General features: G+C 36.1%; 1 protein-coding gene across 1 annotated transcript in view; it reads right to left on the bottom strand.

Annotated features, from left to right (window-relative positions):
* LOC118847811 (protein SGT1 homolog) overlaps nt 1-21,997 on the bottom strand; it is a 70,740-nt gene extending 48,743 nt beyond the window's left edge. Inside the window, exons 1-10 of the mRNA XM_036756440.1 lie at nt 21,851-21,997; nt 21,682-21,739; nt 15,694-15,784; nt 11,707-11,776; nt 10,021-10,091; nt 8,196-8,249; nt 7,475-7,497; nt 4,680-4,714; nt 1,711-1,807; nt 786-893 (exon numbers count right to left, since the gene is read on the bottom strand). Coding sequence (XP_036612335.1) covers nt 786-893; nt 1,711-1,807; nt 4,680-4,714; nt 7,475-7,497; nt 8,196-8,249; nt 10,021-10,091; nt 11,707-11,776; nt 15,694-15,784; nt 21,682-21,739; nt 21,851-21,882 — 639 coding nt within the window. The 5' untranslated portion in view covers nt 21,883-21,997. The remainder of the gene's footprint in view (nt 1-785; nt 894-1,710; nt 1,808-4,679; nt 4,715-7,474; nt 7,498-8,195; nt 8,250-10,020; nt 10,092-11,706; nt 11,777-15,693; nt 15,785-21,681; nt 21,740-21,850) is intronic.
* Nucleotides 21,998-24,961: the final 2,964 nt, after the last annotated feature.

Genomic DNA, 24,961 nt, shown 5'->3' with positions numbered 1-24,961 from the left:
GAAGAGGGCTTTTTAGTGACAGAGTTAACAAATAAAAACCAGACTCCTTAGCTTGACATACAACTGAAATCAAAATATGTTCCATCCAAAACGTACTACTTACCAATCTAGAAACATGTTCCGATCTTTCCCACCTTAATGTCTTTGCTCACACCATTCCTCACTGGTTATGCTGCCCTCCCCTCACCACCTCTATCTGCTGTTTCAGGTACCTGCTGATTGGCTGAGTTTCAAAGATCACATAATTCACAAGGCCTTCTGTGATACCCTCAGCCAGAAAAGATCCTTCCCACTTCTGAATTCTCATGGATTTAGTTGTACCTCTCTAAGACAAAGCTGAATATAAATGCAGTTTATTTAGGTGGATGTCTACTAGATCTTTCGCACATGCCTCCTGAGGAACAGGACTTGTTTTCCTCTGTACCACACATAGTGCAGTGCTTTACAACAGTGGATATTTGATATTTGTTGAATCCAATTTGTTAAATACACATTGCCATCCTCAATCCTTAATAGTTTAAAGGAGCAAATATCACTTTAATACATTCACCAGAGTTACACAAAAGTCAACAAATGCAGTAACAATTAAAAATCACACTTTACTTAATTACAGAGCTTAACCAAAGTTTTTAATACTCAAACTAGGCTATATATGAGTTCATGTCTTAAAAAAAGAATATTGATACTACACCTTTCAGAATTAAAATCACATGAAAAGTCACATGGACAGTTTTTATCTTTTTTAAAGAATTATTATAAGCAACTAGCCCTTCAAAATGCTTTACCTTTGTTGAAAGTATTTTAAAGGTGCTCTGTTCAGGTACTATAGGATGAATAAGTGAAAGCTTTAAACTATAGTCCTCTCCAGATGGAAGTTTCACCACTGCAGACAACTATTGAATAAAAATATTATTAAACTTTAGTGCAAATACTCACATTAAATGTAGCTCTAAGAAGTTGAACACTCCTAGGAATAATGTATGTTATTCAAATGAAATATCAGATTTAAGGTAGAAACCTCAAAATATTCTATTTTTCAATTTGGTATCAGATAAATGCATTCAAATATGAACTAGAAAAAAAATAGAAAATATTTCAAAGAAAAAATTTTTTTCCACCATAGTAACATTCTTTCACTGTAATTTTTCTCAGTTACTGTAAGTAGAAAGGAATGATTAAAAAAAACCTACCTATATTTCACTTTTGAATCGCAAGAAAACTTATCAAAAACAAACTAATACTCTTATAATTTCATTTAATTCTCCACCTCACATTATCCACCACCAAATTTAGCTGTCATAAACTTCTAATCTGCAAATAGCCAAGTCACTAGATATTCACTAAGGACACACAGAGATTTAAAATCTCTATAGATTTCAAAAATAAAAACTAGAACCATTTTACATCAACATAGTATACAAGAGAATAACACATTTCTCAGCACTGATAAATTGGTTCTGCACTAAATTTCAAAGCTAGAAAAAATTTAAAAAATTGTTTTTAAAAGCATACCTACACCTATGGCATGATTTGTCATGTCATTGAGCCCATCATATTTTTAAACTAAAAAACAATCCTTAAATGATCAGTCTAGATTTTTTTATTTTGGTTCAGGTAAAAATTAAGAGTAATGTGCATATACTGTATTTGCAGTCAATACTATTTAAGATTAACAAGCAATTGCAAATAAGGTTCAAAGAAAATAATCACCTCATTTTCTGAAAATGCCACATTTATGTTATTCTTCTGAACATTCTTGATCATAAGTGTAATGATTACTTGAGATTCTGTTTGGTACCAGTCATACCTTTAAAAGCAAGCACAAAGAATTCCAACCAGATGAGAGACTAAAAACAAAACTGAACTGCAGAAAAGACAGAACAAATGGAATAAAGTAACTGTAATAATTGTGGAGGAGTCTTCATTGTGACAAATAGAAGGAATGATTAGGAACAAGACAGATGCGCTTAAGTACATGAAAGTCAAAATAAAATTCAATATAATACAAAGAAAAAGAAAACAGACTGGGAAATATATTTACAGCAAAAATCCATCTAAAATATATCATAATGTTAAAAAAAAAGGTTGCAGTAATTCATTCCAAATCCACAAGAGGTAAATGGCAAAAAGATACGAACAATTTTCCAAAGAAACATAAATTATTAATAAGCACTTAAAAATGCTTGACTTCACTAATAGTAAGAGATTATTTTGAGGTTGTACCTCATACCCATCAAATTGGAAAAATAACTAAATTCAAATAAATTTAATCCTAGCAGGGCTGTAAAGAAATATGATACTCATTTCACTGCCTGTAGAAATGAAAACTTGCATAATCTTTTTAGAGAGCAATCTGGTAATACACAGTAAAGTTACAAAAATAGTCATATTCTTTTATCCAATAATTCCATGGTTGGAGATATACTGTGAAAGGCTTATCAAAAACAAAATAAAGGGTAATACGCTGAAAGATGTTTACAGCAACTATATACTTCATTACAAAAAAAACCAGAAACAATCTAAATATCCGGTAATAGAAAAATGGTCAAATAAATTAAGGAGAATCAAATAAAATAAGATACTCTAATGTAGTTCAGACTAAAAAGTATGAGGAAGATAAAGAATCTAGAAAGACTTAGGAAATACTACAAAGTGAAAAGATCAAATTGAGAGGAACAGAGTACATACGAACTACAAATATAAGAAAAGTGAATGAGAATGAACAGAATCCAAAGAAGTGGAAAAAATGCTATGCAACTTTGTACATTAAATTAAGTTAAATATAAGTAGATACTAAGTAATTTTTGTTATGCTAATACTCAATGTTGTTTCTAAGGAGTTTTAAAAGGATAAAAAAGTAAACACAAAAATGTAATACATTTATGTAGTCCTAATTCACACATAAAAAATTTATAATATAGAAATAGATGTTACATTTTAGTTCTCTGTCTACTCTCACCATCATAAGATCACTTGAAAGTATCTGCTTCCAAAACAAAGACCAGTTACCAATTAATTTATACACAAAAATCACTGCTTCTCTTTGACATTTTATCAAGAAAAAAACTGTAGTCTTAAAAATAGCAAGGGCTCCACCTTGAGGGACAGAACAGCAAAGCAAGTTTCTGGTTATTGTAGGTACTATCAAGAAAGAGTGGCACAGACAATCGAAAATACTCTGTCCAGTTGTCGAGGAAATTAATGTGATTTTTAAAGTGGCACTCCTAATCTTATTTAAATTACTTTCTTTTTATTTCCTCAACACATACCAAGTGATGATAGATACAAGTTCAAAGAATGTTAAAATGATATAAGGAAACCATCTAAGTTATTTACTAACCTACAGGTAGAGAGAGCAGAGCAGTTACAAAGCTCACAACTATGACAAGCGTCCCTGAGTACTTCCTCCCTGTTTTCACACCAGAGCTGTCAAAGCAGGGTTCTAATTCTGTGCAGTTTTAGCATCAAATTTGTCAATACTAAGAGAATGTTTTTCTTTTGCACTACTTGATGCTTAAACAGTGTCATGCACATACACATAAATACTTTGTGGTGATTACTGTGTCAAGCCCACGGGCCCATGTTTCTATGTTCTTAAGTTGGCCACCTCATCCCAGGTCTTTTCTGCTAAGAACATTACAAAAGCAGAGTACTCTGTTAACATTTTCAACCTGCTTTACCTATATCGAAATGTACCTTCATTAAATGGATTATATGGAGAAAGGAATCCAAATCTTCCCTAAAAAACACAGAAAAGACCTACAACAGACTTGTTATATTTTTCCCAGTTCAAAATATAAAGAGGGGCTAATATACTAATAAATTAAAATATTTGGTAGTCTTCCATCATCCCCTACTAGTTTTTCACCAGTTTGAATTTTTTATTAACCATATTCCTCTCATATTTTCTATACTCCTTATCCTACTAACCTGGAAAATAGATACAAGCTTGCCCAAATAAAAATATTTTCTCAAAAATCCAAAATTACTGAAAAAGTTGGGTACCTGTAATAACCAAGGTGACATGTGCTTTCCTATTCCCATCTTCCTTGCTCTTCCAAAGGTGAGAAAACAATGTATCTAACTGGCTTATCAACAGAGGCATGGGAAGCATAATAGACCCAGAACAGTAACCTCAACTGTCAGGGGGAGTACCAGCTCATAAGCAGTTTATCATCCCCATATTGCTAATCCTTATGCTACAATTAGTCTTCTGTCAGGGATGGCTCTGAATAGCTGCCACCCTTATTTCGCTAACAGTAGTTCTATGAAAATTTCACAGTGAGTGAAGTAAAATGAGAGGCATAATTTATTAAATTTCCACAGGACTTAACTGTCGGTTTACTTACCTTGGCATTACTAATTTGCTTAGCTACTATAACTATCAGACTGTGGAAGAGAAGGAAGTTGACTGTTCCTAATTTATGGAAAGGTGATGAAGTAACAAATATGAAATCGTGTGAAATAACTTCAAGATCAAAGTAAATTAAAGATAAGGTTATTTGAACTAAATTGAAATACCAATACTAATCACCAAACACCCCTGGAATTAATTTTAGCAATCCCATGGTGTAATAAAAAAGCACAAGGTTATTTTAAAATCATAGAATGAGACCTTGTTTCAATAAGAACACACTTTATTGAACAACTTAACACTTTTTTAGAAATAAAATACTTACTTGATTTTTGATTGCTGGGTTTGCTGTTGTACAATCTGTGGCATGTTGAATTAAAAAAAATTTACAAGTTAGACTGGCAACTATACACTAAAATGCATTTCCTTTCAAACTTATGTTTAACAGTTTGTTAATTACATCAATAAAGGAAAAGCTAAATGAAAATTTGACTGAAAAGTAAAAGGTATCTGGTTTCAGAAAAAAGCTGTAAACACTGATTGTTTTGCAAATATCTTCTACCTACTTATATGTAAACATGTGGAATCCCTCCAGTAATTTTCTTAAAAGTAGGGTTCATCTTGTCTTTACTGCTGTATCCCCAGAGCCTGGCAGATAATAGGTGAGTAATAACTGCTTGCTGGTTGACTGAATGAAAAATGGTTAACAAACTGTGGTTTATAAATCTAATGGAGTTACAGTGTGTGATATGTATGCAGAAAATTTACATGAAAAAAGGTAGAGAATCAAGAGAGAAATATATACAACGACCACAATAACGTAAATGAAAGCAACACTAAAAGATATCTGGAGTCAGAGTTAATACAGTGATCAGCCTTAGTTCCAAAGATCTAATGATGTATCTATCTCCTTCCTCTCAGCAGAGATGGTGGACTCCAAGCTTAGTATGTTGCATACATTATAATAAGCAACTGCTAGATGGTTCTCATTGAACAACTTTTTCTTGTTATAAAGTAGGATTCAAGTGGTAGGGGAAGATTATGAGGAAGTAACAGTGGTACAAAGCACCAATAAATCATTTTTTAAAAGAAAAAATAAAATTTTTTAAAGGACGTTAGGTATTATAGGACTTTTAAAATGTGATATTTATTCTTTTCTATATACTATGCATCCTCAGATTAAGGGAAATGTTACTGTTCTTCAAAAGAAACCAGGAAAACTTTGGCCATTGTCATGACTTAATAAGTATCTTTCAATTTCATAAAAGATTGTTCTTCTTCTGAGCAATAAGAAACTGGACATGTGAAGAAATGGAAAATGTACAAGAGAAGCAACAAATAGAAAATGTTATTTCTAAGATACACTAAGTTCCTGAACTGAAATTGAAAAGTCACAATTTACACATATACATATGTGTAATATTCAAAAAAGTTGCTTATGAGCACAAACAGAAATACGTCCACGGTACCTTTGATGATATCTTACTCTACTAAATACTCTATCCTATGCATTGAATACTCGTCAGAGAATAGAATATGGTTATTCACTAAGCTCCCAAAGACATGCCTGTTAGTCAAGATGGGATGAAATTAAAGACTAGTTATAACAGGTCCTGGGTCAATGCTAAAATCAATAAGCACTATGATGCTGTATTAGGTAGGGAAAAGTAGAGGGTAGGAAATGAAGAACCCAGAACTAAACTTAGAATGTGGATCTGTCCTAGAACCACTGTCTAGAGAATAAATTGAGAGTTATTTGGTAGGTGACAAAATTCAGTGGAGATGCTGTACATCTCTGGTGGTATTAAGAGAATGTGGGCTGGAACTCAAAAGCATAGGTACTTATAACGATAAATTTTGCTGGGTGTGCAAATCTCCTAGGGCTAACAAAAATCTTGTCAACCGTCCAACAACCACCAGGTAAAAATTAAGAATTAATGAAACTAAAAGGGTATTATGGTAAACATCAGTTCAAAAAGGACAAAGGATGGACTAATAAATGGCAATAGCATTAAAAGGTTTTTGGTCCGTTTCCCGCACCCCATGAATGGGGTAGCAGGAGTGTAGGGAGAGAAATTAAATGCTTGTTGAGAAAAATGAAATGTGATTTTTTTTTAAGAGTAAAACTACAAGAATGATAAAGGGGGAGTATATGAAGATGATGGCAAAAATGAGTCCCAGAAAAAAAACCAAAGGCTAAACATATACTACAATTTGGAAATCTAGTTCTAATCTCTGTACTATGATCTTTTCATTATACCAAACTGCCTCCTTTAAGGCAGAACAAAGAGAAGATGGTGTAGCAAAATAATTTCAATATAAAGTGAAACAAAAATTGTAAAATCCCAATTTAAATGTATTTAATAATAAAAGTATTGCTTAGACTTTAGAAAACTTGAATATTTACTCTCAAAAACAACTATAACATTGATTTTTCAGTCATATTTGCATTATTATACTGATAATGATATATATTTTTCCAAGGTAAATTAGCATTAGTAAAAACCAAATATTCATAGAAATACTAGTTTAAATTAATTGAAATATATGCTGACTTCTTTCATGTTAGCCATAGACTTATAGCCCTACTTGATAAAGCTGGCAGAGACTGAAAATTTTTTTACTCAAGTCTAACATTAGCTAAATTCAATAAAGAGCAGAAATCTAAGCCAAAAATTTGGGCATGTCCATTCAATTTCACTGAACACCAACTGAATACCTATGACATACAAGGTAAGGTATTAAGCATTAGACATAGATAAATTTTAAAATGTGAATTAACCCAATAAGTGCTTCTTAGGAAACAATTTGTTTAAGTATCTTACTAATATAAGTGGGGAAAAAAAGAGAAAAAAAGATCTATTTGAAAACATTAAATCAACTTCTTTTGTGCAAACTAGCTGCATTATAACATTCCAAGATAATTTTCACAAGTGAAAGTTTCTATATAAAACTATCAGCCAAGAAGAGAATTTAATTTTGATTTTTAAATAATGAACAGCTATTATACCATAAGTACTGACCATTTAACTAAGAAACTGTTCATCCTGAATCTTGTCACATACATATTTAGCACTTATAACTAAACAAACATGACAAAAATAAAAATGCAGGGCTTACCATCCCAGGTTCTGATACTTCTTCTAAAATATAAAATGACATTTTCAGGCACAATCAGCATGCTTAAAATCAACTGTATATACATTTCTTTTATGGGTCAAGATAACTATATATCATCCAAATAGTTTATGCCTATCTTCTATGCATTTTCAATTGGTAGAGAAAGTCTTTTAAATACTAGGATTATCTTTAGTTCACTGACATACCACTCCAATTCAAGCAATTTCCAATCTCCATTCTATTGCCAGTATAATACAATACACAAATCTGAAACTAGCAAGCCCATTTCCATGAATACCTAAAGGGTATGTAAATCTCACTTGATATCTTTAATATATACAACACAATTCCAAAAACTGTTAGATGAAACAATATAGAGGAAGAATTTAGTCCCACAGAATCAATACTATAAATGGAATATCAGCCACACAGCATTGTAAAATGTTCATAATTTTGCAGGAGTTTACTTATAAAAAATTAATTTTATAAAACATTTTTAAAAAATAAAGCAATAATCCTACTACAAAATTATTTTGGTTGGGGAAACTTTGTGCATTATGCTTATGTCATTTAAAAAATCTGAGGGCATCAAATTTTTTAAAATATTAAGTTCAAAGGATACAGAAATTATTAAAAATCACTCGAAGGAGACAAAATCAATTAAGTACTTGGAGAAATCCAACTAGTTTAATAATTATTAAGTACAAAAAGCTGTACTTACTATTTTTAGTTTCTTGACACCTTTTAATCCAGGTGTTGAAAGTATTATTTGTATCTGAAAAGTAATGAATTCATTTAAATACACCATATCTCTCACCAACTTAAAAAAATACAAATATCTGTCCTTTAAGCAACTCTTACAGTTTGGTTATAGTTAAATAGAAATATCAATTTAATCTCTAGTTATTTATAAAAAATTTGTTTTAGCAGCATAATTTATTTTAAACTACAAATTTCCATCATTTCACTGGATAAACAAAGATAACCTACAGTTTTTCTCCTGACCACCTGCTTTCATAAAAACTTCCTACCATACAACTGGAATACAAATATAATTCATTTGGATTAGCATGGGGACTTGACATCCAATAGCAGGCCTCCTCATTTTCCAACTGGATCGTATGGAACTTCTGTGACCTGAAGTTTTTTATTCTCTAGTGTGCAGCTATTTTCTCTAGCCTCTCCTCCTATAACTCTCCTACCCGCTTTACTTGTCCTTTAAACTGATTTGGCTTTGCCATCATTACCAAGAGTAAGAAGCAGCTTTGACCATAACCACATAAAAGAAATGGTGGAAGCAGAGGTGCCCAGGGATAGGGAAGTAGTAAACGTATATTAATATATCTGCATATGTGCATACATACAAAAAAGGTCAATGCAAAAGGCCACTTCAGAAAACCCAAAACAATGTACTGTATGAGTTACCTATACTGCCTAAAAAGGTAACATTCCCACAGGAAAGAGTAGACCCTAAAACTGAGTAATTCACACACTTACAACAGACAACACATTTCATTATTAACACCAGCATCAACACTTTAGTACTATTTCTAAATAATAATTTCCAAAGTTATATCAGCCTGGTTCAGATATGAAGACTCAGAAATATTCCCTCATATTCAACACCAATAACTACTTATTAAATTGAATCAAGTCATTCTGCAGGGCATGCACAGAAGACAGCACTACTGTTTAAACACTCTAGCAAATATAACACATACTGTGGAATTTTTGATAATTTATTGTTATATCATGAGACAAAAAAAACAAATCTACAGTGCTGCAAAGTTAGGGCTTCATATTTTAGAATTCTCTATAGTCCAATTCAAAAATAGTATTAGAGTCAGTAATTCAAGGTAAATAACAATAATGTGTTGTGTCTGGTATGAATATAACCCAAATTACTATTAAATGCTTTGAAATGGTTTTCTAGTGGTTAACACAGCCTTTAAGTGTTATAATCTTTGCTTTCACAAAATCATTTCTACATGTATACCTAAATAGTCAAACCTCTGTAATAAATTCTACATATGCATTTCAAACTTAAGAGTTGGGATGATTAATGCCATTCTATTCTAATTTATTGGTTCCTCTCACCTACTTATCCTTTGCCACAACAACTGCCTGAACCCACAATTTGCTTCTCTGGAAAAGCCCCTGCTGAAATATTTTCCACCTCACTAAGTCAGAGCAGAAACTATAATGAATTTATGCTAAACAAAATAAGCTAAACCATTCTGCCTTACAAATGACATGATCAGTCTGAAACAGGAGAAAATACTTTTTGAATTTTTATAGCTTTGTTTTCTAAAGTTGGAAGGTTCACACTATGCTCTGAATGCTAAATAAAGACCCCAGCTAATTATTTTTAAAATCAACTCAAGTTTTATGATCACCATGAAATTCCATGAAGAGGAAAAAAAATAAGCCCTACTTTGCAATTAATTTAACATTGCACTAAATAAATCTAGATGTAAACACTTATAGTCACAACTAATTCAAACATCTGCAATACTGAATGAATTTAGTGTAGTTCTGTTACTTACCATCTAATTTATGTCCTTCTGTGAAACTCTCTAGAGCCTCAGCATAGTTTTTTTCATGGTATTCACCTATCCTGGCATGAGTATATGAAAACAAAACAAATGAGAAACAATAAAGAGTTAGTTGTTTTTCTTATTGTCAAATGATAAAATGATTTTTTCCAGCAAGTTCATACGAAAAATTCTTTTCCAAAACATCTTAGTAAGACCAAAATAAATAAGACAGTATCCTGATTACAACTCTAAACACTTTTATAAAAAACTAAGTACCATTTTTGGGAGAAAAAATGTGTTTCAAAAAGAAGTTTGTAAGGTTTCTCCTTCTATGCTAGGTAATTAAAGTTCAAATCTATATAGTATTTTAACATTTACAAAGAGCTTTACCCACAACCTTGAGGCTGTATTAAATGTGAGGGGAAGGGGAGGATGACACATACCAAACAAGCTCTCCTTCCTGATCTCTTTTTACTATATCACATTGCTCAGAGGCAGCAGTTTACGTTTCTGACTTAACATGAGGCATCAAAACAAAATGAGGGGAGATGTCTGTCTTCAGAGTAGTTTAAGTACCCATTCTGTGCCTTTTGTGGCACTGCACTTTGTTACACAAAGTAAGTCACAAAGTAAGAATGTTCTGGCTAAGCCCCTCAATCCACTGGATCACTTATGACCAGAATCTTCCTTCCGATTCTTCTCAGCACCACCAAAGAACTAAGGATGCTTTTAACAGACAGAAGAGGGCTGTACAGTGAGCACCTCAGGCAAGAGCTGTTAACTTGCTTGCTGTCTAGGACCATTTTAGCAGTCTGGGGATACTTATGAACCCCTACTCAGAATGTTTTACATGCATAAAAAAATAAGTTTACAAAAGAAACTAATTATACTGAAATATAGTTTTCAAAATATTTTTAAATAAAAGAAGAATGTGGATTACTCAATCCCCAGGGATTATCTTTTCAAAACTGACTCAATATAAGCAAAGCAGTATAACCTGACCCCTTTTTAATGAGGCACATCGCATGACAGAATCCCAGAAATACAGGATCTGAAATTATAAGGGACCTCATCAGCTTTCAAGTAGGACCTAATCATGAAAGGAATTCCCTGATTACAAAATATATTTAATTTCTTAAGCACTTCAAAGTCATCAAAGTGCTTTAGTTGGGCCATATTAATGAGCCCCACAATGACCCTGTGAAATAGGTATTCAAGTATTATTACCCCTGTTTGACAGATGAGGAAATTGAGGCTCAGAGACAGGTGAAGTGACTTGCCCAAAGCCACACTGATTAGATCTGAGATTCCTGACTTGAAGTCTTACATTCTATCCACTATGCCAAGTATCTCTCCCTAAATATACGTTTTTTAAAACTGTTCATGGTAGAAGAGAAAGAGAAACATTTAAGGACAGAGTAAACCAAAGTGGATAGTGACCAACAATTCATTCAACAATACCTAAATTCATTACTTCTTCAAAAAAAAAAAGTAAATAATTTGTTATTATCACACTCCTGACTTTAACACGAAACTGCAAGCTGTATTAGAAATTAAGTTAGTCACCTATCACCTGCAACATTTCATTAAAATTTATTATCATACCATGAATATTACAACTCCACTATAAATCTGTAAAAAGTGTTCCAACACAAGCAAGAAAAATGATTACTATACCATATAATGCATACATACCCTTTCCTTAGCAGAGCTATGGAATTATTTGGATTGAGTCCAAGAGACTTCTTTGCATCTACAACAGCTTCTACAAAAAAATGTAGGTCGAAGTTAAACCACCTTATTGTTATGACACTGTATCAGATGGCCCATTAATCTTTAGGCAGACCCACTACCATTGCTACTGAGTCAAATCAAATCTGTTCTGGCCAGCCCGAGATTTGGTAGAAATATTATATGGTTTTGAACTATGACTTTTTAAGTTAGTTTTTTCTTCTACATGTAAGTATAGTCATAAAAAACAGGAAAAAAATAAGCTGAGTCAGGTAAAAAATGAGGGTTAATCCATGGTTTAAAAAAAAATACAAAAGGAACTCAAGGAACATGGAGTCAGGGTCAAGAAAGTACTAAAAAAGGAACAAGAAGGCCCAGAAAGATACCAGGTAAGGAGGAAGGGAGGAAATCCATGGTTCTTAAATTTTGGTTGCTTTTTGTTTTGGAAAACTTCTTTGAAACAACTATTTGTACAAATTTTGCAAAACAAAAAGCCGTATTTCAGAAGTAGATCAAAACTATTTTTTCCTATTAATTAGAACAAATATCAAAAAACTAGAGATTTCCTAAGAAGCAAACCAAGATAACAAGACAACTCAAAAAGATGGCATGGAAGGATGAAAAAACCAGAAACAGACATTTCCAAGATACTGGTACCAGTTGAGTGTCACGGAAATAATTTACCTAGATTTTAGCATATCATTCAATCAAATGAATAATACATATAAAATAATTGTGCAAAAATTAGAGAAGTAAGGACCAGACAATAATACAATCGTATAGATTTAAAACTGGATTAATGGCCACCCCTGAGTTGTAGTTAATGCATTAGTGTCAATGGGGCCAGTCTCCAGTGGAGCTGTACCAGATTCCTGTGCTGTTTAACATTTTTATCAGCAACTTCAAAGTTTTCCATGGCATCAATAAAGATTAACTGTATCTCTACAACTTTAACCCAATGCCCCAATTCTTCCCCCTAGGGCTAACAAATATAATCCCTCTAAAATATTAAAGCCTTTCAAATACTAAGAAACTACTGTAATGTCCCCCTTAATTCTTCATTTATCCTGGGTTTTGTTTTTTTTTCCAACAAAGCCTCAGATGACTTGGATTCAATCCCTTCCCTATTCTATGTGCCCTCTTCCGGACACTCTCAAGCTTCTCACTGTCGTTCTTAGGCTCTAGTATCCAAAACTGAACACAATATCCCACTTAAGGTCTGATTAAGGCAGCATACAGAAAGGCTACCATCTCTTCCCTGTCCAAAAGTACCCATATCCCCAGTGAAGGTCTCCAAACTGGACAACCTCTTGTTGGGTATATTATGATGGGATTCCTATAGAATATAGCTTAGATGAAATGGACAACTGAGATCTAAATTCTTTATTTCATTTGGAGAAAAGAGAATTTAGAGAGAATACTATAGTTATCTTCAAACATCTATATATTTTTCACATAGGAGAGGCAATAAACTTATTCCATTTCACTCTAGAGGACAGAATTACCTCTCTTACCTCAGAGGATATGGAGATGTTTATTTGGCATTAAACTAAGATTTCTTAATTTTTTTTCTGCTCCATGTTTTATTAGGGACTTAATGGATGTATTCACCAAAACAAAACAAAAAAATTATGGATAGGTCTTGTAAAAGCTCAGTGGGACCCCAGTGCCCCATGATTATCTCAACCCTCATAGGGCCTTAGACCCAAATGCGGATAGTAAGACGTAATGTAAAGAGGATGTCCACAGACAATCACAACTTCATAAAGCTTATGTGAAAACTGGGTTTATTACAAGAGGAATTACCATGCACATGGAACTCAAAGAGTTCATCATCCAAAATAGTACAACAAAGGAAGGAGAAAGAAACAAAAATCTCCACCTAACAGGGTGTGGCACAGGAAGAGGAAAGATAAAAGGTGGAAAAAGGACAAAACCCCTTTGGAAAGGGAGGAGCAAGGTCATGGCAAAAGCAGCATTCCTTTCCCTTGGAAACTGCTAGACCATGAAGATATGATGGTCTACTAATGGCACAAGTAGCTTCTGTGCCTGTCTTGATTACCAATGACACATAAGGAGTCCAGCTTGGAATGCAAACAATTATGTCGGGGGGGGGGGGGAGAAAGAGGGGAGAAAGAGAGTGTGCTCATCTGACACATTCAGGGCCTCCTGCATACTCTGGGTCCGGTGTTTCTGGAAAATATGGCAATTCGGAAACAAGTTCAGAGGACCACTCAACATTCCTTAGTAAGTGTGAGATTTAGAACCACAAGATTTGGGATTGAATCTGACATTTACTACCTATGTGACCTTGGGCAAATCATTTAATTTTTCAGTTATCTCACTTGTAAAATGAAGAGTTTGGATTAGTTGATTACTAAGGTCCCTTCTAGAATCAAATTAATGATTATACAAAAGTCCCCAACGTACTGAATCATTAGCCATATTATAGTTTCACGTAATTTTGTTATCCAAACCATAGGCCAGGACTGAGTTATACGACCTTTTCTAACCTCCTAATGCAAGACAGCAATCACAAATTTGACCTAATCATCAGTGAGTCCCCAGCTCTCTTAATGAGGTCAATCTCTGATCCCTGCACGAGCATATTTTCAGTTTATGCTCTTGATAGTAGTGATCAAAAAAAGCAGTTTTCGGATTCTGGTTTTTGGCACAAGAGACATAGCTGCAATAACAGTGGAAGGTGGTTGTTTTTTTAAAGACTTTTGCAAGATCTTATTCTGTATTTACTTGAAAGCCTTCAGTTCAATATAAGGAAAAACTTTCTAATAATCAACAATGTCTGAAAATTAAAGAGACTTTCATGAAGCGATGAGTTCCTTGTTACTAGGAAGTATCCAAATAGCGGTTGGATGATCATTCGCCAGAGAAATCGAAAGAAGGATTCACATATCAGGTAGGTAGGCAGCTGGGCTAGCTGACCTCGTAGATCCCTTCCAACTCAAGGTTTTAGGTCTCTCTTTTAAAACATGTCTGTGGCATTAGAGCTGCTTCTAATGAAATGTTAAAATGCTAAGGTAAAAGTTAAAAGAATTCAATTCACATTTTCAACTATCCTAGGAGCTATGGAGTTTTGATTCCAATCATCTCCCTTCTTACTATTAGAAATTTTTACCTACAGAACAACATTTTTTGTAACAGAGTGGGGCCTGTAAATATTTTCATTTAAAAAATACTACGTGACACAATTAAAAAGAAAGCATAGAACTGTTTTCCATATTATTATATTGAGACTCTATGAAAAGAAACTACATAGCAACCAGCTGTCGACTGCCTCTTGTATCAAAAGTAAGCTTCTAAACCCTTCACAACCTAGCCCCAACCTACCTTTCCGACACTGTACATTACTCCCCTTTCCACATTCTACAACTCAGCCAAATTGGCCATCTTGGTGTTCCTCACACACGACTTTCAAACTACTGCCTCCGCACCACTTGCACTGACCATCCACCATGCCTGAAATGTACTCCCACATCACCTATCAGAATCCTTTTTCTTCAAAACTGCCCAAGCACCACTTTCTACATGAAGCTTTTCCTGATCTTCACTCCCTCTCCCCCCAACTATGAGGGGGAACTTCCCCAAAAGTTTTACCTTGCATTTATGTGGCATGTACTAATTTATGAACATACTGTCTCCACCAATAAGTTCCTTGAGAATAGGAAGTGGTTCACTTTTGTCTATTTTCATAGCCTGGCATAGTGCCTGATCCATAGTAGGGGAGACTGAAACCCAACAGAAAGAACAGCTGTTTCATAACATAAATTTAAATGGATTTCAACAAAAATGTTTGATAATAGGTCATCTTTTACAAATGAAGAAAAAATATTTTTAATCCTTAAGGATAATCACTAATATTTATTTGATTCATAACATGTTATAAAGATCTTATCTTTTATCTAATCACATTATCTTACATAAGGGAGTTACCATAGTAATTCTTCAGAAGAATGTGGGCATAAGCTCTTTGGCAGTAATATTCTGCATCATCTGGTTTTTCTTCCAGTGCTCTTGTCAGTGCCTATAAATTCAAATAAAAATATGAAGAATGATTCAATAAACATCTAAAAAACATAAGACACCAACTTTTTTCAAAAATACGGGGAAAAAAAAAAGAGCACAAATTTTCTGTAAGAATTTCCACTCCAAGGCAGCTAGGTGGCACAGTGAGTAGAGCACCAGCCCTGGAGTCAGGAGGACCTGAGTTCAAATCCAACCTCAGACACTTGACACACTTCCTAGCTATGGGACCTTGGGCAAGTCACTTAACCCCAATTGCCCTGCCTTCCCCCCTCAAAAAAAGAAAAATTTCCACTCCATAGAAAGAACCAAGTTATCATTCTTACATATCTTTCCTGGAAATGGAAAAGAGAAGTCCAATGACACAATCTCTTGTCTTCCCAACAATAAGGAAATCATTAAAAATAATTTTCCTCACAATTTCCCTCAACTTCTATACTCTTACCCATCTTACTTTCTCTAGTTAATCACTGCTAAAAGCAGGGACTAGAGGGAAAAAAAGTATCTTTAAGAATATAAGTTAGTCATGACAAAACAGGAAAATGATAAATGTTGGAGAATATGTGGGAAAACTGGAACACTAATGCACTGTTGTTGGAGCTGTGAGGTGATCCAACCATTCTGGAGAGCAATCTGGAACTATGCCTCAAGGGCTATAAAACTGTGCATACTCTTTGATCGAGCAATACCACTATTATCCCAATGAGAACATAAAAATGGGAAAAGGACCCACATGTACAAAAATATTTATAGCAGCTTTTTGTGGTGGTGGCAATGAATTGGAAATTGAAGGGATGCCAATGAATTGGAGAATGGCTGAACAAGTTGTGGTATATCAATGTAATAGAATACTATTGTTCCATAAGAAACGATGAGCAGGCAGATTTCAGAAAAACTTGGAAAGACTTGTATGAAGTGATGCTGAGTGAAATGAGCAGAATCAGGAGAACACTGTACACAGTAACGTCAACACGGTGTGATGACCAGCCTCGACAGACTTAGCTCTTCTCAGCAATGCAATGATCTAAGTCCATTCCAAAAGATTCATGATGAAAAATGCTATCCACATCCAGAGAAAGAACTGGGGAGTCTGAATGCAGATCAAAGCAGACTATTTTCACTTTTGTCTTCTATTTTATTCTTTCTCATGGTTTTTCCATTTTGTTCTGATTCTTCTTTCACAACATGACTAATGTGGAAATATGTTTAATATGATTGTACATGTATAGTTTATTTTGAGGAGTGGGGGGAATTTAGAACTCAAAATCCTATAAAAGTGAATGTTGAAAAGTAAAAATAAATAATTTTTTGAAAAATACCAGTTAGTGACAAGTTATTGCTGGAGGGGTTCTGGGAAGACAGACACGTTAAATACATTGCTTATAGGGCTATGAAAGAATAGAACCATTTTGGAAATCATTTTGGAATTACACAAGTGACTAAATAAAATGACTCTCTGATCTAGACTAGAGATCCCACTACTAGGCTTCTACTCCAAGAAGGCACAAGAAAATTCCCACTATACATCAAAATTAGCATTTTTTGTGACGGAAGAGAAATGGAAACAAAGTAGATGCCCACTGATTAGGAAATGGCTAAACAAACTGTGATACATGAATGTAATGGACTAGGGCTATAAGAAATGATGACTGTGATGAATACAGAGAAGCATGGAAAGATCTGCATGAACTTATTCAGAGTAAGGTCAAGCCAAGAAATCATTATAAATAATGACAATAATATAAAGAGAACAAACAACACACACAAATCAAAACTGAGTATTTCAAAATTACTTTTTACAAGGTATGGTTCAAAACAATAAATATGAGAAGCTACTCCCAACCCAAGCCTTTACAGAGGTGGGAGATGCACCAAAGATTAATTTTTTACCTATACTTTCATACTTTTTCAATATGTTGACCAGTTAGGCTGGGATTTTTTTTCCTTTGTCTTTAAAAAAATTCCATTTCTTATATGTGATGGCTCTCTGGGAGGGAAATTGAAACTGGGGAAAACTATGGTAATGTTGAAAACAAAATAAATCAATTAAAAACTTATTTTAAAGAGAATATCATGGCAGAACAAGCTATGACATGTAAATGTGATGGAATGTTACCATGTAAGAAATGACCTGGGAGAGGGTTTCAGAAAAACCTGGGAAGACTTTATGACCTAATGCAGAGCAAAGTAAACAGAACCAGGAGAACAACTTATTCAATGACAACAAAATGGTAACCTGAGAAGTATCCCATCCTCCAACTCCTGCAATTTCTCCAAGTGACAAAAGAATTTTACAGACTTGCCTCTAAAGAATCTCCTACACTCATCCACCAGAGGTAAAGCCCAAAGTAACAAAAGCTAATAATAATTTTTAAAATGCCAGCCTCTCAGGTCACTTACATAGCACATCATTTAATATTCGCAAATCATTTTACTTAACTATTGAATATTTGATTTGCTACAATCTAGTTTAAGGGTCATATACCTGATAGTACAAGACAAACATTAACTACAAAGGATTTATAATCGGTTGATGGAACAGACCCAAAGAATAGTAATAGGATCAATATCAATCAGGAGATAAGTCCCTACTTAAGTAGGAATCTCAGGGATTCTGTCCTGTCCATTATTTTTATCAATGACATGGGCAAAAACACATGTCGGCTGCTTATCAAATCTTCAGATGACACAAATTTGGTATGCATAAATAACAGAGTATAACAATGTCAGTATCCAAGAAAAAGTTGAAACACTAGAACAATGAAGAAGCTGTTCTTCAAAGAAGCAAGAAGAAATTTTACAGGGAAAAACGTAAAGTCTTGTGCTTAGGTTCAAATAATTATTAGCTGCTTTAACAAAAAGAAGACATAGCTAGTCAATAGTTTATGTACAAAAACTTTCATTTTTTTGTGGACATTGTCAACTCATTCATTCAACAAAAATCTATTAAGCTCCTACTAAGTGCCAGGAAGTGTTAGAAGTTGGTGATACATAGGAAAAAAACTAAATAGTCCATGCTCTCAGGAAACCTGTATTTTATGTATCAACAGTGTGACAAGGCAGCCAAAAAAAATAAAACCTTAGGGTCCATTAATATTAGCACCATGTCCTAAATAACGCAAATCACATCTTGCTGGATCTTGGCCTGGGCAGAGGTATAACTGGAATATTTTAATCAGCATTCAGTGTCACATTTTAAGAACATTAACAGCCAGAAATATAACAGGGAAAGACATACGAACTGGTGAAAGGTCCGGGAACTTTGTCATGTAAGGATCTGTTAAAAATGAAGTGAAGACTTATGGAGCCATATTAATACTTGCACATCTTTCTCATGGAAGAGCATTTAGACTTGTTCAGTATAGCCTCAAAAGGCAAAAAACAGGAGCAAAAAGAAAGAATTGGCTAGATGTAAAAGAAAGCTTCTTAACATTTAAAGCTGGACAAGAGTAAAATAAATTGCCTTTACAAGACAGTGAGTGCTTCATGACTGGAGATCTTCAAATGAAAAAAAAAATGATCCATTATTATAGGATGTGGTCAAGTATGTTCAGGTACCACAGGGACTAGATAACCTCTGAGGTACTTTCTACCTCTCAGATTCTGTGAAAGCCTATTCAGATTTGCAGACTATTCTACCGTAAATATTCATAAGAATTTTACCTCAATCACCAGATATAAAATAAGCAACTGTACCTCAAGGAATTTCTACTGTTTATAACAGTATAAAAGTGTACTTCCTATGAAATCTTCCAGGCTTTTTGCAACAAAAATTAAAAATTTACTGGATAAAGAGTTGGTTTCATAAAGTACTTTCAGTTTATTCCACTGAATATCAACCACTGAAAAAATCAAGCACATACCCATATCAGGGATTTCAGTGTATAATATTCATGTCTAGTCAATTTTAAACAGACAAATGTTGAATCTAACATTAAATCTTGTAAAACAAAGTAAAACTATTATACAAGAAGTACTTTATAATAAACCTTAAACACTATAAAAATGCAATCATAGTAATTACTTCCATAAATAGCAACACAAAGCCTTCATTTATGTACGTCTTACTGCTAAAAATAAAAACACTTTTCAAAGTCAGATCTCAAAACTTGGAGGAATATTAATTGCCCATGGGTAGGCCAAGTGTATATAATTAAAACAGCAATCCTACCTAAATTAATTTGCTTATTCAGAGCCATACCAATCAAACTAAAGAACAATTATTTTATACAGGTAGGAAAAAATGACAAAATTCATCTGGAAGAACAAAAGGTCAAAGGGAACCCATGAAAAAATGTGAAGATGGCCTAGTAGGAGCAGATCTCAAACTGGATAGATTACAAAGTAGTAATTATTTAAAACATTCTCACACTGGCATTGGCTAAGAAATGACCAAGTAATAGCACTACTAGGTCTGTATTCCAAAGAGATTAAAAAAAAAAGGACATATATGTACAAAAATACTTACAGAAGCTCTTTTTGTGGTGGCAAAGAATTGGAAACTGAAGGGATGTCCCTCAATTGGGCAATGGCTGAACCAGTTGTGATATATGATTGTGATGGAATACTATTGTGCTCTAAGAAATGAGGAGCAGCATACTTTTGAAAAACCTGAGAAGACTTATGTGACTGATGGAAGAGTGAAGTGGGAAGAACCAAAAGAACACTGTACACAGTAACAGCAACTGTGAATGACTTAACTATTTTCAGCAATACAATGATCCAAGACAATTCCAAAGGACTCATGATGAAAAATGCTATCCACCTCCAGAGAAAAAAATCTATGGAATCTGAATGCAAACTGAAGCATACTTTTTTTACTTTTTCTTAAGTTTTTTGGTGTGTTTTCTTTCACAATATGGCTAATATGGTAAAATGTTTTGCATGGCTTCACACCTATAATCTATAACAAATTGCTTGCTTTCTCAAGGAGTGGAAAAGGGAAAGAGAATTTGAAACTCAAAATTAAAAAAAATATTAAAAATTGTTTTCACATGAAATTGGAAAAAAAATAACATTTTCCACTGAAAAAGAAATAATAACCTATAATTCTACATGCACTTCCAGTTTCACAAAGTTCTTTCCTCCCCACTTTCTAAGACAGAAGTATAAATTTTATGAAGGAAAGAAGAAAATGGCTCAGAAAAGTTAAGTGATTTACACTAGTCCAAACAGCTAGTAAGTAGGAGTCTGAACCCAGGTCTCCTGTTTCCTGTCTTGATCCTTTCACAACATTATTTTGTGTTTCGTATCCCCCTGAAAAACTGTAAACTCCCGGGGGGGGGGGGGTGGAGAAGGAAGGGAAATATGAAACTCTCTCAATCCAATCAATGATTGCACAGAGTGCACACTTAATAATAGCCAATGTATTAATAGTCTTTCTTCACGCAAAATCACACCAACCCACGACTTACCAGAACCAAGACACTTAGCAGGAAATTCTACCTACAAGTTTATTTTGGCCACAAATGTAAAAACTGGCTTTACTATCGATAGGGGTTCTGCTGAACTGTTTTTCCCCCTTAATTAGGAAATTAAGGGAGGAGGGAGTTGTTGAGAAGTGACTCTTTAAAAATGGATGAGGGTAAGACAAAGTACAATTGCTCGTTTCCAAAGCCCAGGGTGGGGGCAGGAAGAGTGGCCTTCCCCCTTTAGCCCCCGGCGCCCGGCCCATAATACAAGTTATCAGACAACAGGTTATTTATTAAGCACGTGCCCTGTGCCAGGAGCTGAGGGCGAGAGGGCGGCCCAAGGCGGCGGCCGTCTCGTGGTCTGCTGCGGGGAGATGACTTTCTCTTGACACCTGTCAGCGGGGGTGGAGGGCGGGTCTGAAGCCCCCGGGGGAGGAGCTGGGAGGGGAGCAGGGGACGGTCAGACTGTCACCCCAGCTTCTCTCACCTCGGCGGCAGCCTGAGGGTCCTCTTCGATCTGCCGGTCCGACGGGGGCGGGAACAACCTGCCGGGGAGACAATCACGTCAGCGACGGTTACTAGAGTGGGGGGCGCAGGAAAAAAGGGCAGAGACCGGGAAGGGGGCTGGAACCCCACCGGGACCGGGAGCCACTCACCGCGACGCCGTTGCAGGTCCCGCCGCCGCCATACTTCGCGCTGTCTCTGCCGCCGCCCAGGGGGAAACTTCTGGAGAAACACCCAGGGAGCTTCCGTCCGGAGGAGCCAGTGAGAAGAGCTAGCGTGAGGGCAAGAGGGGAGCAGGGGAGCAGGCGCGGGGGCCGACGGGAACCCGGAGGACTGGCGGCATGGCTGTGGTCCCGCCTCCCGCCATGTTACTAAGGCAACCTCCGGCGCTACCCACGCTCCGGCTTCCTGCACCGCTCTGCGCCGGCCCCGCCTCGCTTGTAGCACCACCCCTCCCCTCCCCCACCCCAGCCTAGCTCCCGCCCCCGAGATTTTCGGAAAGTCCCTCCTTGAACTGTTATGAATATACAAGTATAATTTGCTCCTCCCATAGATCAGAGGTCAAAGCCTATAAACCGTAGCCCGAATAAATCAACAACCATATGAAACAAATACTCCAACTTATTACTACTGAGGAGGAGAATTGAAAATAAAAATTCAAGGGTTCGTCTGACACAAAGGGGACAAGAATGGAAACAGTAAATATTGGAGAGTTGCGGGTGGGGGAGGACGCAGAACAGCCGCACTACTAATACATAATTGTTGGAGCTGTGAATTGGCTCAATCGTGGTAACTTTAATTGATGCTCAAATAGGGGCGAAAGTACACATACGTATCCTTTGATGCCACTACTCGAAGAGGTCAAACAGGAAAAACAAACCAAAATATTTGTAGCAATGCTTTCCGTGATGGCAAAAAAAAAAAAACCCAAAACTTGCAAATATTGAGCTCCTAATGAATGGGAGAAAGGCTGAAAAATCATGATACGATTTTATTGTGCCTGTGAGAACAACGAATGGTATACCGTAAAGAGTGTGGGCTTGGAGTCAGGAAGACATGGGTCTATATCCTACTTTTGACATTTATAGCGGGGTGATTCAGGGCAAGACAAATTAGTCAATAGACATTAAAAGCCTACTGTGTGCCAAAGTTTGTGGTCATTGCCTTTTAGGCACCTTATATTTTATCATAGGAAACAACCTACACAATGAGTAAATGTAAAATATGCACAAATATTTTGGGGGAGTGGAGTAAGTAAAAGCTTTGTAGGAGAATGACAAATGACAGCTGACTGGCTACCAGGGTTGAGAAAACGGCTTTTTGCGGAAGGGGACTTAAGCTAAGGCTTGAAGGGAGATGATAATTCTAAGAGATAGTACTTGGGAGAGTATGGATTCAAGGCTTTGACAACTGAATGTGGAAATGGGAAAGAGGGAGGGAACAAGCATTTATTTTGTGGCTGCTCTGTGCCAGGTGCTTTACAAATAAAATCTCATTTGATCCACACAACAAACCTGTAAGATAGGTGCTTTTACGGCTTCCATTTTACAGCTGAAGAAAGTGAAGCTGACATGAGTTAAGAGGTTTGCCTGGGGTCCCACAGCTAGCTAGCAAGGGAAGAGAGACAGGAGACAGAGAGATACGAAGGCTAGATGGGCAGGTAGGCAAGCCAGCTGGACCGAAAGGCAGGCTGACAGACAAACAGGCGGCAAGCGCAGCTTCCTAATGAAACGCAGCAGTCAGCACAATTTGCTGTAGTTCAGGACACATGCTACTTCCGGCCTCGGAGACACCATCCTTACGTCTTGACGCACAGAACGCTACGACGCCGTCTGGCGCCTCACGTCACCATTCAACTACCTCGTGGTTTCCCGGGCAACTGACCCGAGGGCCACGGTACATCCGGGACCTGACGGGGTAGGGGGCAGTGGGAACTTTGACTTCCGGGTATAGAGCACGATGCTTCCGGTTTCCTCTCCGGGCCCCCCCACCCCCACCCCTTCGCCTTCTCTCCTTCTTCTCTCTCGGACCGTTATCTAAAGTCCGGCTTCCCTTTCTAACCCCGGGTTCCTGCTCTCTCCGACTTTCTAGAGACGTCAGAGCAGTAAATAGCCGGTCCCTAACATCATAATGGGAGAAAAGGAAAAAAAGTAAAGGAGCAGGGGAGGCGATCAAGCCCCCTAGCTTGGAAGACTGAGGACCCCGGGTGGAGGCCCGTTTCTACTTCCCTGCCTGGGCTTTATCCCTAAATTGGGGGTGCGGGAGGGGTGCCCTTTACGATCCCTGTATGCTCCGAGCCTAAGATGCCCCGGAGTACTGAAAGGGTGGCGAAGGGTCTGGCTTCTCTCTCCGGGTCCCCCTCCGTGGGCACACACCCCTTTGCCGGTAGCTCGGAAGTACGGAGGTCCCAGAATTTGAGAGTTTACTTGCGTAAAATTAATAAGGCAGTTTGGAGTACACCTTGTTACGCGATTTAAGCCTTAGTGGTTTAAAATTGCCCAGAAACTCTTGGGAGACATCCTGTGAAAACAAGTTTAACGGGGAGCCTCGGAGGTCAACTGAGCCCAGCCCGGAGTGGCCGGTGCAGAAGGAAATGTAAACAAGGAAGTAAATCAACGTGTCGTTATTTCTATTTGGTCTGTTTAATACTGGTTTTGCAGTAAGAAGACTTAGGTTTGAATCCCAGGAGAGATTTCACTTTCTTTATCCCTGTTTGCCCATCGGGAAGAGGAGCAGAAAGATGATCCCTAGTTTCTTTGCTTACAGTATTAGTGCACGGTTTTATCATCCCGATTCTGCCACTGGAAGGCACGACCGTACAATCAAGGGGTTATTCTTGAAAAACCCTTATGCTTGCTAGGTATTTTGACACAGCATGCTCAGGTTCTCTATCAAAGCAATCAATCCTTTAGTAAATCTCTAATAATTCTACTAATCTTTTAACATGCTTGATTTTTAGCGTAGTGTTAATCAGACAATTATGACCTAATAAAACCAATGATTAAAGAGAAAAAATCTACATCTTAACATTGATGCTCAAGATTTGGAATCTGAGAGGGTTGTCCAGTTGGGAGATGACTAACAAAATGATGTGATGGAATGCCATTTTGCTGAAAGAAATAATGAAGGGGATGGTTTGAGACTGGTAAAGAGATAGATGGCCTTAAAGAGCAGACTACTTACTGTTAGGTAAAAATGGATTTTTGCATCATTATAGAAGAAAATTGTCTTTCACTATCTGGAATCATTGATTTTGGTACTTT

Source organism: Trichosurus vulpecula, chromosome 4 (genome assembly GCF_011100635.1).
Source record: "Trichosurus vulpecula isolate mTriVul1 chromosome 4, mTriVul1.pri, whole genome shotgun sequence".
Lineage (NCBI taxonomy): Eukaryota > Metazoa > Chordata > Mammalia > Diprotodontia > Phalangeridae > Trichosurus > Trichosurus vulpecula.
Note: the sequence above shows the minus strand (reverse complement) of the source record. Positions and strands in the feature narration are given on the sequence as shown.